General features: G+C 45.0%; 1 protein-coding gene across 1 annotated transcript in view; it reads right to left on the bottom strand.

Annotated features, from left to right (window-relative positions):
• Positions 1 to 1087: 1087 nt before the first annotated feature.
• Positions 1088 to 10846, bottom strand: part of LOC132762832 (phosphoglycerate kinase) — a 33307-nt gene continuing 23548 nt past the window's right edge. The window contains exons 8-11 of the mRNA XM_067471499.1: positions 9996 to 10175; positions 9722 to 9899; positions 6562 to 6660; positions 1088 to 1566 (exon numbers count right to left, since the gene is read on the bottom strand). Coding sequence (XP_067327600.1) covers positions 1526 to 1566; positions 6562 to 6660; positions 9722 to 9899; positions 9996 to 10175 — 498 coding nt within the window. The 3' untranslated portion in view covers positions 1088 to 1525. The remainder of the gene's footprint in view (positions 1567 to 6561; positions 6661 to 9721; positions 9900 to 9995; positions 10176 to 10846) is intronic.

Here is a 10846-nt window from a genome sequence, read left to right as displayed (position 1 = left end):
ATGGAGGATTCGTGCCATTTTTTGTCTAGATCCTTCATTGTTTGAGTCAACTGTGCTCTCTGGATGTATGTGAACTACATCTCCCAAACTTAAGGTCAATGCCCTCCAAACCTTTCCAGTACTTTCTGTTGGTCAATGGAGTTCTCTGTGCCAAGTCTGGTTCAATTCCATCATTGGTGGAGTTCAGAATACTCTTTGATTGTAGGTGAACTATAAGTCCAAGCAACTACTACTCCCAAATGACAAAATCAATCCCACCCCAACCCCACCAATATTCAAATGTGTGCATATCAGGTATGTGTGCCAAATTTGGTCCAGTGAATGAAAACACATCCTGCAGATCAGATATTGACATAATGATTCATAACAGTAGCAAAATTATAGTTTTGGAAGTACCAGCAAAAATAATAATATGGTTGGGGGTCACCACAACATGAGGAACTGTCTTAAGGGGTCACGGCATTAGGAAGGTTGAGGAAACACTGGTGTAATTGAATAGATATGGAAGGGAACACCCCAAAGGTCATCTAGTGCAGCCCCAAAGTTATCTCACTGAAGGAGAAGGGAAGCACATCAAAGAACGAGGCTTCCGTGCACCGGGATTGTGGCGCAGCTGGCTGAGTGTCAGCTGCATTAAGATCACTCTGACCAAAAGGTCATGAGTTCAAAGCCAGCCCGGGTTGGAGTGGGTTTCCAACCAATTGGGTGTAGCATGTTGTCGACCTTTGCAACCCGAAAGACCGTTGTATCTGTCAAGTAGGAAAATAAGGTACCACCTTAAAGTGTGGGGAGGCTAAATTAACTGATTTATGAGGCCGTAAAAAAGACTCCAGCAAAGCACTCCAGCGGGGAAGCATGCGGGGAATGCGGAAGTGCTTCATCAGCGTCGTAGATGGATGATGAAAGCGACAGCTCCCTGGCGGCCAGAAAAGTTAAATAGCCTCTGTGTATGTCTGTATATGTTGTATGTCAAAAATTGGCATTGAATGTTGCCATATATGTGTGCACTGTAATCCACCCTAAGTCCCCTGCAGGGTGAGAAGGGCAGAATATAAAAGCTGCAAATAAGTAAATAAGTGTCAACTGGTTCGTAAATTAAACATTTATTTCGAAGCTAACGTTGGAGTCGGGACCATGAAACCCGCCGTTTCCCCCCCTCGGGGTGCTGTGTGTGAACGGTGTGGATCGACAAAGAGCAGCGACTAACAACAACGAATGCAGCGGAGCTGGTTTGGGAGAGACTGGAGGCCAGCAACACCAATATGTACACTCTAGAATCACAGGGACAAGTGGACACGAGAGTAGTTCCGAGGGGGAGCAACCGTGAGCAAACCAGCGTCTCGAAAACAGCAGGATCCACGACCCAGAGCCTTCTTCAGCCCCTCCGCCGTTCGTTCCCTCGGGTTCCCAGGCTGACATTCTGTGATGTGCGGTTCCTAAAGGGAGGGAAGCGCTGCCGCGGCTGCTGGAAGGTGCACAGGGACAGCGAGGGAGGGAGGTCTCCTTGCAGCCGGGTCTCTCTCGCTTAGACGTTGCTCAGGGCATCCACCCCAGGCAGGACTTTACCTGTGGGAAGGTCAAGAGACAGGCTGTTAGGAATGGTGGGAGTTCGAGCCCAAAACACCCAGAGGGAGGGAGGGCCCAAGTTTGCCTGCCACTTTTGGACTCTTGCTTGCTGAGGCGTTCCTGCTTAACAGGCCTGAGGCTGTTAGGAATGGTGGGAGTTGGAGCCCAAAACACCCAGAGGGAGGGAGGGCCCAAATTTCCCTGCCACTTTTGGACTCTTGCTTGCTGAGATGTTCCTGCATAACAGGCCTGAGGTTGTTAGGAATGGTGGGAGTTGGGAGCCCAAAACACCTGGAGGGAGGGCCCAAGTTTGCCTGCCACTTTGGGACTTTTGCTTGCTGAGGGGGAAAAGGCAGGGGACTGGGACTACTAGGAATCGTGGGAGTTGGAGTCCAAAACACCCAGAGGGAGGGCCCAAGTTTGCCTGCCACTTTTGGACTCTTGCTTGCTGAGTTGTTCCTGCTTAACAGGCCTGAGGCTGTTAGGAATGGTGGGAGTTGGAACCCAAAACACCCAGAGGGAGGGAGGGCCCAAATTTCCCTGCCACTTTTGGACTCTTGCTTGCTGAGATGTTCCTGCATAACAGGCCTGAGGCTGTTAGGAATGGTGGGAGTTGGGAGCCCAAAACACCTGGAGGGAGGGCCCAAATTTCCCTGCCACTTTTGGACTCTTGCTTGCTGAGATGTTCCTGCATAACAGGCCTGAGGCTGTTAGGAATGGTGGGAGTTCGAGTCCAAAACACCCCGAGGGAGGGCCCAAGTTTGCCTGCCACTTTTGGACTCTTGCTTGCTGAGGTGTTCCTGCTTAACAGGCCTGAGGCTGTTAGGAATGGTGGGAGTTGGAGCCCAAAACACCCAGAGGGAGGGAGGGCCCAAATTTCCCTGCCACTTTTGGACTCTTGCTTGCTGAGATGTTCCTGCATAACAGGCCTGAGGCTGTTAGGAATGGTGGGAGTTGGGAGCCCAAAACACCTGGAGGGAGGGCCCAAGTTTGCCTGCCACTTTGGGACTCTTGCTTGCTGAGGGGGAAAAGGCAGGGGACTGGGACTACTAGGAATGGTGGGAGTTGGAGTCCAAAACACCCGGAGGGAGGGCCCAAGTTTGCCTGCCACTTTTGGATTCTTGCTTGCTGAGCTGTTCCTGCTTAACAGGCCTGAGGCTGTTAGGAATGGTGGGAGTTGGAGCCCAAAACACCCAGAGGGAGGGAGGGCCCAAATTTCCCTGCCACTTTTGGACTCTTGCTTGCTGAGATGTTCCTGCATAACAGGCCTGAGGCTGTTAGGAATGGTGGGAGTTGGGAGCCCAAAACACCTGAAGGGAGGGCCCAAGTTTGCCTGCCACTTTGGGACTCTTGCTTGCTGAGGCAGGGGACTGGGACTACTAGGAATGGTGGGAGTTGGAGTCCAAAACACCCGGAGGGAGGGCCCAAGTTTGCCTGCCACTTTTGGACTCTTGCTTGCTGAGCTGTTCCTGCCTAAGTGGCTGAGGGGGGAAAGGAAGGGGCCTGAGGCTGTTAGGAATGGTGAGAGTTGGAGTCCAAAACACCTGGAGGGAGGGCCCACCGATTCCAGATCTTGAACCAGTGTCTGGCTGCTGTGTCGGACTGGATGAGAGCTAACAAATTGAAACTGAATCCAGACAAGACAGAGGTCCTCCTGGTCAGTCGTAAGGCTGAACAGGGCATAGGGTTACAGCCTGTGTTGGACGGGGTTACACTCCCCCTGAAGACACAGGTTTGCAGCTTGGGAGTGATCCTGGACTCATTGCTGAGCCTGGAACCCCAGGACTCAGTGGTGGCTGGGAGAGCCTTTGCGCAATTAAAACTTGTGCACCAGTTGCGCCCGTACCTCGGGAAGTCTGATCTGGCCACAGTGGTCCACGCTCTTGTTACATCCCGTATAGACTACTGCAACGCACTCTACGTGGGGTTGCCCTTGAAGACTGTTTGGAAACTTCAATTGGTCCAGCGAGCGGCAGCCAGATTGCTTACTGGAGCGACATACAGGGAGCACACCACCCCCCTGCTCTGTCAGCTCCACTGGCTACCGATTCAGTTCTGAGCACAATTCAAGGTGCTGGTTCTGACCTACAAAACCCTTTACGGTTCCGTTCCAGTGTATCTGTCTGAATGTATCTCCCTCTACGTCCCACCCCAGAATTTGAGATCATCTGGGGAGGCCCTGCTCTCGACCCCACCGCTATCACAAGTGAGGCTGGTGGGGACGAGGAGCAGGGCCTTCTCAGTGGTGGCCCCTCACCTGTGGAACTCACTCCCGGGGGAAATCAGGGCATCAACATCCCTCCTCTCCTTCAGGAGGAAGGTAAAGACGTGGTTGTGGGACCAGGCCTTTGGACACCCTGACAATTAGATATGGATAACCGGATGGATAGGACCGACAATTTGTGGAAATTGGAACTTAAACTATGAGACTGTGAAACGCTGACCATCAATGAGGTTTGTATTGATTTTATTGCTTTTATAGTTGTTTTTGTCGATAATAATTATTGTTTTCTGTTAATTGTTGTTGCTAAAATTGCTGTTTGTTAACTGTTGTTATTGTCCTTTGCTGTTATGTAATGCGGGCATCGAATTGTGCCTTGCTTTTGTAAGCCGCCCTGGCTCCCTCTGGTGTTGCTTCAAGAAGGTCCTCCATTGTGCATGTGGAAGGGCTCAGGCTGCATTGTAATAGGTGGTCTGTGGTTTGCTCCTCTCCTCACTCACATGTCGTGGACTCCACTTTGTGGACCCATTTCTTAAGGTTGGCTCTCACAGTGCTAGAGTCCCATCTGTTCAGCTCCTCTCAGTTCACCCAGTCTCATAAGGTATCAGCCGGGGTGAGAAGGGCGGGGTAGAAGCAACCGAAATAAATAATAAATAAATAAGTTTGCCCAGGCCTGGCTCAACCTGACCTTGTGGGCCCACTGGAAGAAAGAGGCCGTCCGTTGTGTTTTGAATCCCAACTGTGGAGGTGAAACCTGGATCTCCCCTTTTCCCATCCTCAAGGAACGAGGTTTCCATGCCCAGTCTTCCATCAGACTCCCCCCCCCCCCAAAAAAAAAGAAAAAAAAAGAGATTTATATTCCCAATAAAAGCAGCCGCATTTAGCAACTTCTGTGATGGTTTATTTCAATGCTGGACAAGGTCTTTGTCACCTAGCGCTTCGTGGCGGAAGGAAAGAATGCGTGCCCGTCAAAGGAGCAGAGCAAGGGACCCTTTGTATCCCAAATTTAGGTCTGTTGGAACTAGGAAAATGGGTTTATATATTTATTAGGCCTGGGTAACAACGGAAAAATTTGTTTCTAAAATCGATTCGTTTTTTGGGTTTTTTTGCGTTTCGATATTTAAAAGAATTCCAAATTTTTTTTAAAAAAAGTTCGATATTTACGAAATTTCGTAAATGGTAAAAAAATTACAAAACAATAACGAAACAATAACGAATCGATTCGTTAATGGCAGACGCGACCGCGCAATACGCTAAAAAACCTCCAAATGGGACAGGGGGAACTTCTGAAGCTTCCCTCTCCCTCTGTTGTTGAGATATTTTTTTTTTTAACTAATTAAACAAAAAACAACTATAAAACTTGCCCCAGACATGCGGAAATAATAACGAAATGACCTCAAACCAATAACGAAACGAATACATAACGAAATACGAAGCATTTACGAAACGAATTGAAAAATTCGTTTCGTTTTTAGGTTGCCCCTGAATGGTTCGTTATCGCTTCGTAACAAAAAAAATAACGAATTTTTAACGAATTACGAATTAACGAAACGAAACCGCCCAGCCCTAATATTTATTTATTTACTTACTTTATTTGTATACCGCTCTTCTCAGCCCTTAGGCGACTCAGAGCGGTTAACAACAAACAGCAGCAAAAATTCAATGCTAACAACATACAGACCATATAAAAACAATTAAGGCAATAATACACTAAGCAATTAACATCAATAAACATCAATCACCATCAATAAGTGACTCACTAGCGTCTCATAACTGAAATCATAATCCAAGTTCGTCATCTGTTATTCCGATTTCCTATGATTCATTGTAATTCATTGCACTGCTCATTCAAACGCCTGTTCAAATAGCCAAGTTTTTAACTTTCTTCCGAAATGCCATTAATGAGGGAGCCGATCTAATGTCTGTGGGGAGGGTGTTCCACAGCCGAGGGGCCACCACTGAGAAGGCCCTGTCCCTCGTCCCTGCCAACCGTGGCTGAGTTGCAGGCGGGATCGAGAGCAGGGCCTCCCCAGAAGATCTTAAAGTCTTAGTGGGTTCGTAGGCGGAGATGCGTTCGGATAGGTAACTTGGGGCAGAACCGTTTAGGGCTTTATAGGCCAATGCCAGCACTTTGAATGGTGCCCGGTAGCAAATTGGCAGCCAGTGGAGCTGGCGCAACAGAGGAGTTGTATGCTCCCTGAGTGCCGCTCCTGTTAGCATCCTGGCTGCCGAATGTTGAACCAGTTGAAGCTTCCGAGCAGTCTTCAAAGGCAACCCCACGTAGAGAGCATTTCAGTAGTCTAGACGGGACTAGATGGCTGATACCTTATGAGACTGGGTGAACTGAGAGGAGCTGAACAGATGGGGCTCTAGCACTGTGAGAACCAACCTTAAGAAATGGGTCCACAAAGTGGAGTCCACGACATGTGAGTGCGCAGAGGAACAAACCACAGACCACCTATTACAATGCAGCCTGAGCCCTTCCACATGCACAATGGAGGGCCTTCTTGAAGCAACACCAGAGGCACCTTAAGTGGTCAGCTACTGGCCAAAGGAAATCTAGTATAATGCCAAGTTTTTAAACTTTGTGTTTTTAAAAAATACATTACAACTTTACCTTTGGTTTGCTCCTGATATGATAAAAGAAACGGCACCCTGATTCTCCCCACCTGCCTGGCTCGGGCCCCAAAGGCCCCTGTGGGCATCCCTGGAACCGGACTCCATGAAAACGGCAAGGGGGTCAAGAGAGAGAAAGGGGAGAGAGTGTTCGTTACCTTCCAGGAGCTCCAGGCTGGCCCCTCCGCCGGTGCTGACATGGCTGACTTTGTCCTCGGTGTCCCACTTGGCGCAGCAGGTCGCAGTGTCCCCGCCACCTGCTCAGCAAAAGACAGGATGGAAATGCGTTTTAAAGGCTTTGGGGTGGGTAGCGGGAATCAGTCAATACTGACTGATCAGCCACTGCAGAACCTCGCCAGCAATGCAGTCCACTCGCAAGTCAGTCTGTTTACTAAATTTCTTAAACCAGTGTAATTGTCCAAAAAATATAATATTATATACACACACACACACACACACACACACATATATATATATATATATATATATAAACATGTAATATTACTAATAATATTACATTATAATGGTATAGTACAATATAGTAATATATAATACTGATATTGTGCTATGCTAATAATATAATATATTGTATGTATATATATCTTGTAAGCTGCTCTGAGAGTCCTCTTCGGGGTGAGAAGGGTGGCATAAAAATGTCGTAAATAAATAAATATAATATATTGTATGCATATATATATATATCTTGTAAGCTGCTCTGAGTCTCCTTCAGGGTGAGAAGGGCGGCATAGAAATGCCGTAAATAAATAAATATAATGAAATACAATATAATACTACTAATAATACGATATTATAATAATATATTTTATATTATTAATAATATTACAATATAATGGTATAGTACAATATAGTAATATATAATAGTGACATTGTGCTATGTTAATAATATCATATATTGTATGTATCTATATCTTGTAAGCTGCTCTGAGTCCCCTTCGGGGTGAGAAGGGTGGCATATAAATGTCGTAAATAAATAAACATTGTAATGAAATACAATATAATACTACTAATAATACGATATATTTATATATTTTATATTACATGTAATATTACTAATAATATTACATTATAATGGTACAGTGCAATATAGTAATATATAATACTGATACTGTGCTGTGCTAATAATGTAATATATTGTATGTATCTATATCTTGTAAGCTGCTCTGAGTCTCCTTCGGGGTGAGAAGTGCGGCATATAAATGCCGTAAATAAATAAATATTATAATGAAATACAATATAATAATAATAATAATAATAATAATAATAATAATACGATATTATAATTATATATTACAATATAATGATATGGTGCAATATAGTAATATATAATTCTGATATTGTGCTATGCTAATAATATAATACATTGTATGTATAGATATATCTTGTAAGCCACTCTGAGTCCCGTTCGGGGTGAGAAGGGCGGCATAGAAATGTCGTAAATAAATAAATATTATAATGAAATACAATATAATACTCATAATAATATCATATTGTATATTTTATGTTACTAATAATATTACATTATAATGGTATAGTACAATATAGTAAATATAATACAGATATTGTGCTATGCTAATAATATAATATATTGTATGTATCTATATCTTGTAAGCTGCTCTGAGTCCCCTTCGGGGTGAAAAGGGCGACCTATAAATGTCATAAATAAATAAGTATTATAATGAAATACAATATAATACTAATAATAATACAATATTATAATTATATATCTTATATTATTAATAATATTACAATATAATGGTATAGTACAATATAGAAATATATAATACTGATACTGTGCTGTGCTAATAATATAATATATTGTATGTATAGATATATCTTGTAAGCTGCTCTGAGTCCCCTTCGGGGTGAGAAGGGCGGCATAGAAATGTCGTAAATAAATAAACATTGTAATGAAATACAATATAATACTACTAATAATACGATATATTTATATATTTTATATTACATGTAGTATTACTAATAATATTACATTATAATGGTACAGTGCAATATAGTAATATATAATACTGATACTGTGCTGTGCTAATAATATAATATATTGTATGTATCTATATATTGTAAGCTGCTCTGAGTCCCCTTCGGGGTGAGAAGGGCGGCATATAAATGCCATAAAGAAATAAATAAATATTATAATGAAATACAATATAATACTCATAATAATATGATATTATATATTTTATGTTACTAATAATATTACAATATAATGGTATCGTACAATATAGTAATATAGAATACTGATATTGTGCTATGCTAATAATATAATATATTTATATATTACTTGTAAGTTGCTCCGAGTCCCCTTCGAGGTGAAAAGGGCGACATATAAATGCCACAAATAAGTAAATACTATAATGAAGTATAGGGTGAGAAGGGCGGCATAGAAATGCCATAAACAAACAAACAAATAAATATTTATTTATATAATAAATAAATAAATAAAAAGCTGAGCCCAAAATTTGTGGGTCCTTTCGTCATTGTTAAAGTGATAAACCCTGTAACTGTAACATGGACACAAGGCTGGGGGTTGTGGTAGTGTGCAGAAAACCGGAATCTCTTGAGTGTGAACTTCATGAGTGACTTTCTATAGAAACCTAGGTAGTAAATTACCAAGGTATTGGCTTGTGAGTGGGCTGCATTGTTGGTGAGGTTCTGCAGTGGCCGACGTAAAGTCGCAAATTACGTTTGTGCACAAAAATTCTGGTTTTCTACTCCCTACCACAACCTCCACGCTCATGTCAATGTAGTTCACTCTAGTCCAGGCGTGAGCAAACTTGGGCCTTCCCTCCAGGTGTTTTGGACTTCAGTTCGCACCATTCCTAACAGCCTCAGGCCCCTTCCTTTCCCCCCTCAGCCACTTAGGCAGGAATAGCTCAGCAAGCAAGAGTCCAAAAGTGGCAGGCAAACTTGGGCTCTCCCTCTAGGTGTTTTGGGCTCCAACTCCCACCATTCCTAACAGCCTCAGGCCCCTTCCTTTCCCCCCTCAGCCACTTAGGCAGGAACAGCTCAGCAAGCAAGAGTCCAAAAGTGGCAGGCAAACTTGGACCCTCCCTCCAGGTGTTTTGGGCTCCAACTCCCACCAGACGCTTAAGCCTCTGAGGGGGAAAAGGAAGGGGCCTGAGGCTATTAGGAATGGTGGGAGTTGGAGTCCAAAACACCTCGAGGAAGGGCTCAAGTTTCCTCATTCCTGGACTAGTTCTTCCCCCAGAATCCCTGACAGTTCCAGTGATCCAGGTCAAGAGCCCTCCCTTCTAGGGTCGCATGGGGCCACCCCATCCCTACCGATGATGGTGATGCACCCTTTGGCCGTGACCTCCACCACTTTGTCCATCACGGCTTTGGTGCCGTGGGCAAACTTCTCCCACTCGAAGACGCCCACCGGGCCGTTCCACACGATCTGCTTGGCTCGGCCCACGGCCTCCACGAAGTTCTTGACGCTCTCGGGACCACAATCCAAGCCCTAAAAAGGAAGAAAAAAAGAGGATATTGCGGTTCGGCCGTTTCCCCAGAGACGAGTGAAAAGGGGACCTGGCTCGGAGGCTCTCGTGGGACCCACCATCCATCCGGCCGGGATCCCGGAGGCCACAGTGGCCTTCCCGCTCTGCGCCTTCTCGTCAAACTTGTCCGCCGTGATGAAGTCGACGGGGAGGTTGATCCGCACTTTGTTCTTCTCCGCCTTCGCCATCAGGTCCTTGACTATTTTGGCCCCTTCCTCGTCAAACAAGGAGTTGCCAATCTGGAGGCAGAAGGAAAAAAAAACATGACATACATTTCTCTGTTCTATTAAAGATATTAGCAGACTACTCACGAGTATGCACAAGCCTAGTGTTTACAAGGCTGTTGAGGGTTTTTTGGGCCATATGGCCATGTTCCAGAAGCATTCTCTCCTGACGTTTCGCCTGCATCTATGAAAGGCATCCTCAGAGGTTGTGAGGTTCCAGAGGTAGTGTTTACCCTTCCCTATGCCATCCTGTAGCCAGGAAATCAGAAGACGCTTACTTCTTGGGAGGAGAGCAATGTCCAGTCTTGATAAAATAGTCAAGAGTAGAGACATCAGACTGGCAACAAAGATCCGCCTAGTCAAAGCCATGGTCTTCCCTGTAGTAACCTACGGATGTGAGAGCTGGACCTTAGGGAAGGCTGAGCGAAGGAAGATCGATGCTTTTGAGCTGTGGTGTTGGAGGAAAGTGCTGAGAGTCCCTTGGACTGCGAGAAGATCCAACCAGTCCATCCTCCAGGAAATAAAGCCCGACTGCTCACTGGAGGGAAAGATACTAGAGACAAAGTTGAAGTACTTTGGCCACATCATGAGGAGACGGGAAAGCCTAGAGAAGACAATTATGCTGGGGAAAGTGGAAGGCAAAAGGAAGAGGGGCCGACCAAGGGCAAGATGGATGGATGGCATCC

This window comes from Anolis sagrei, chromosome 10 (assembly GCF_037176765.1).
Source record: "Anolis sagrei isolate rAnoSag1 chromosome 10, rAnoSag1.mat, whole genome shotgun sequence".
Classification (NCBI taxonomy): Eukaryota; Metazoa; Chordata; class Lepidosauria; order Squamata; family Dactyloidae; genus Anolis; species Anolis sagrei.
Note: the sequence above shows the minus strand (reverse complement) of the source record. Positions and strands in the feature narration are given on the sequence as shown.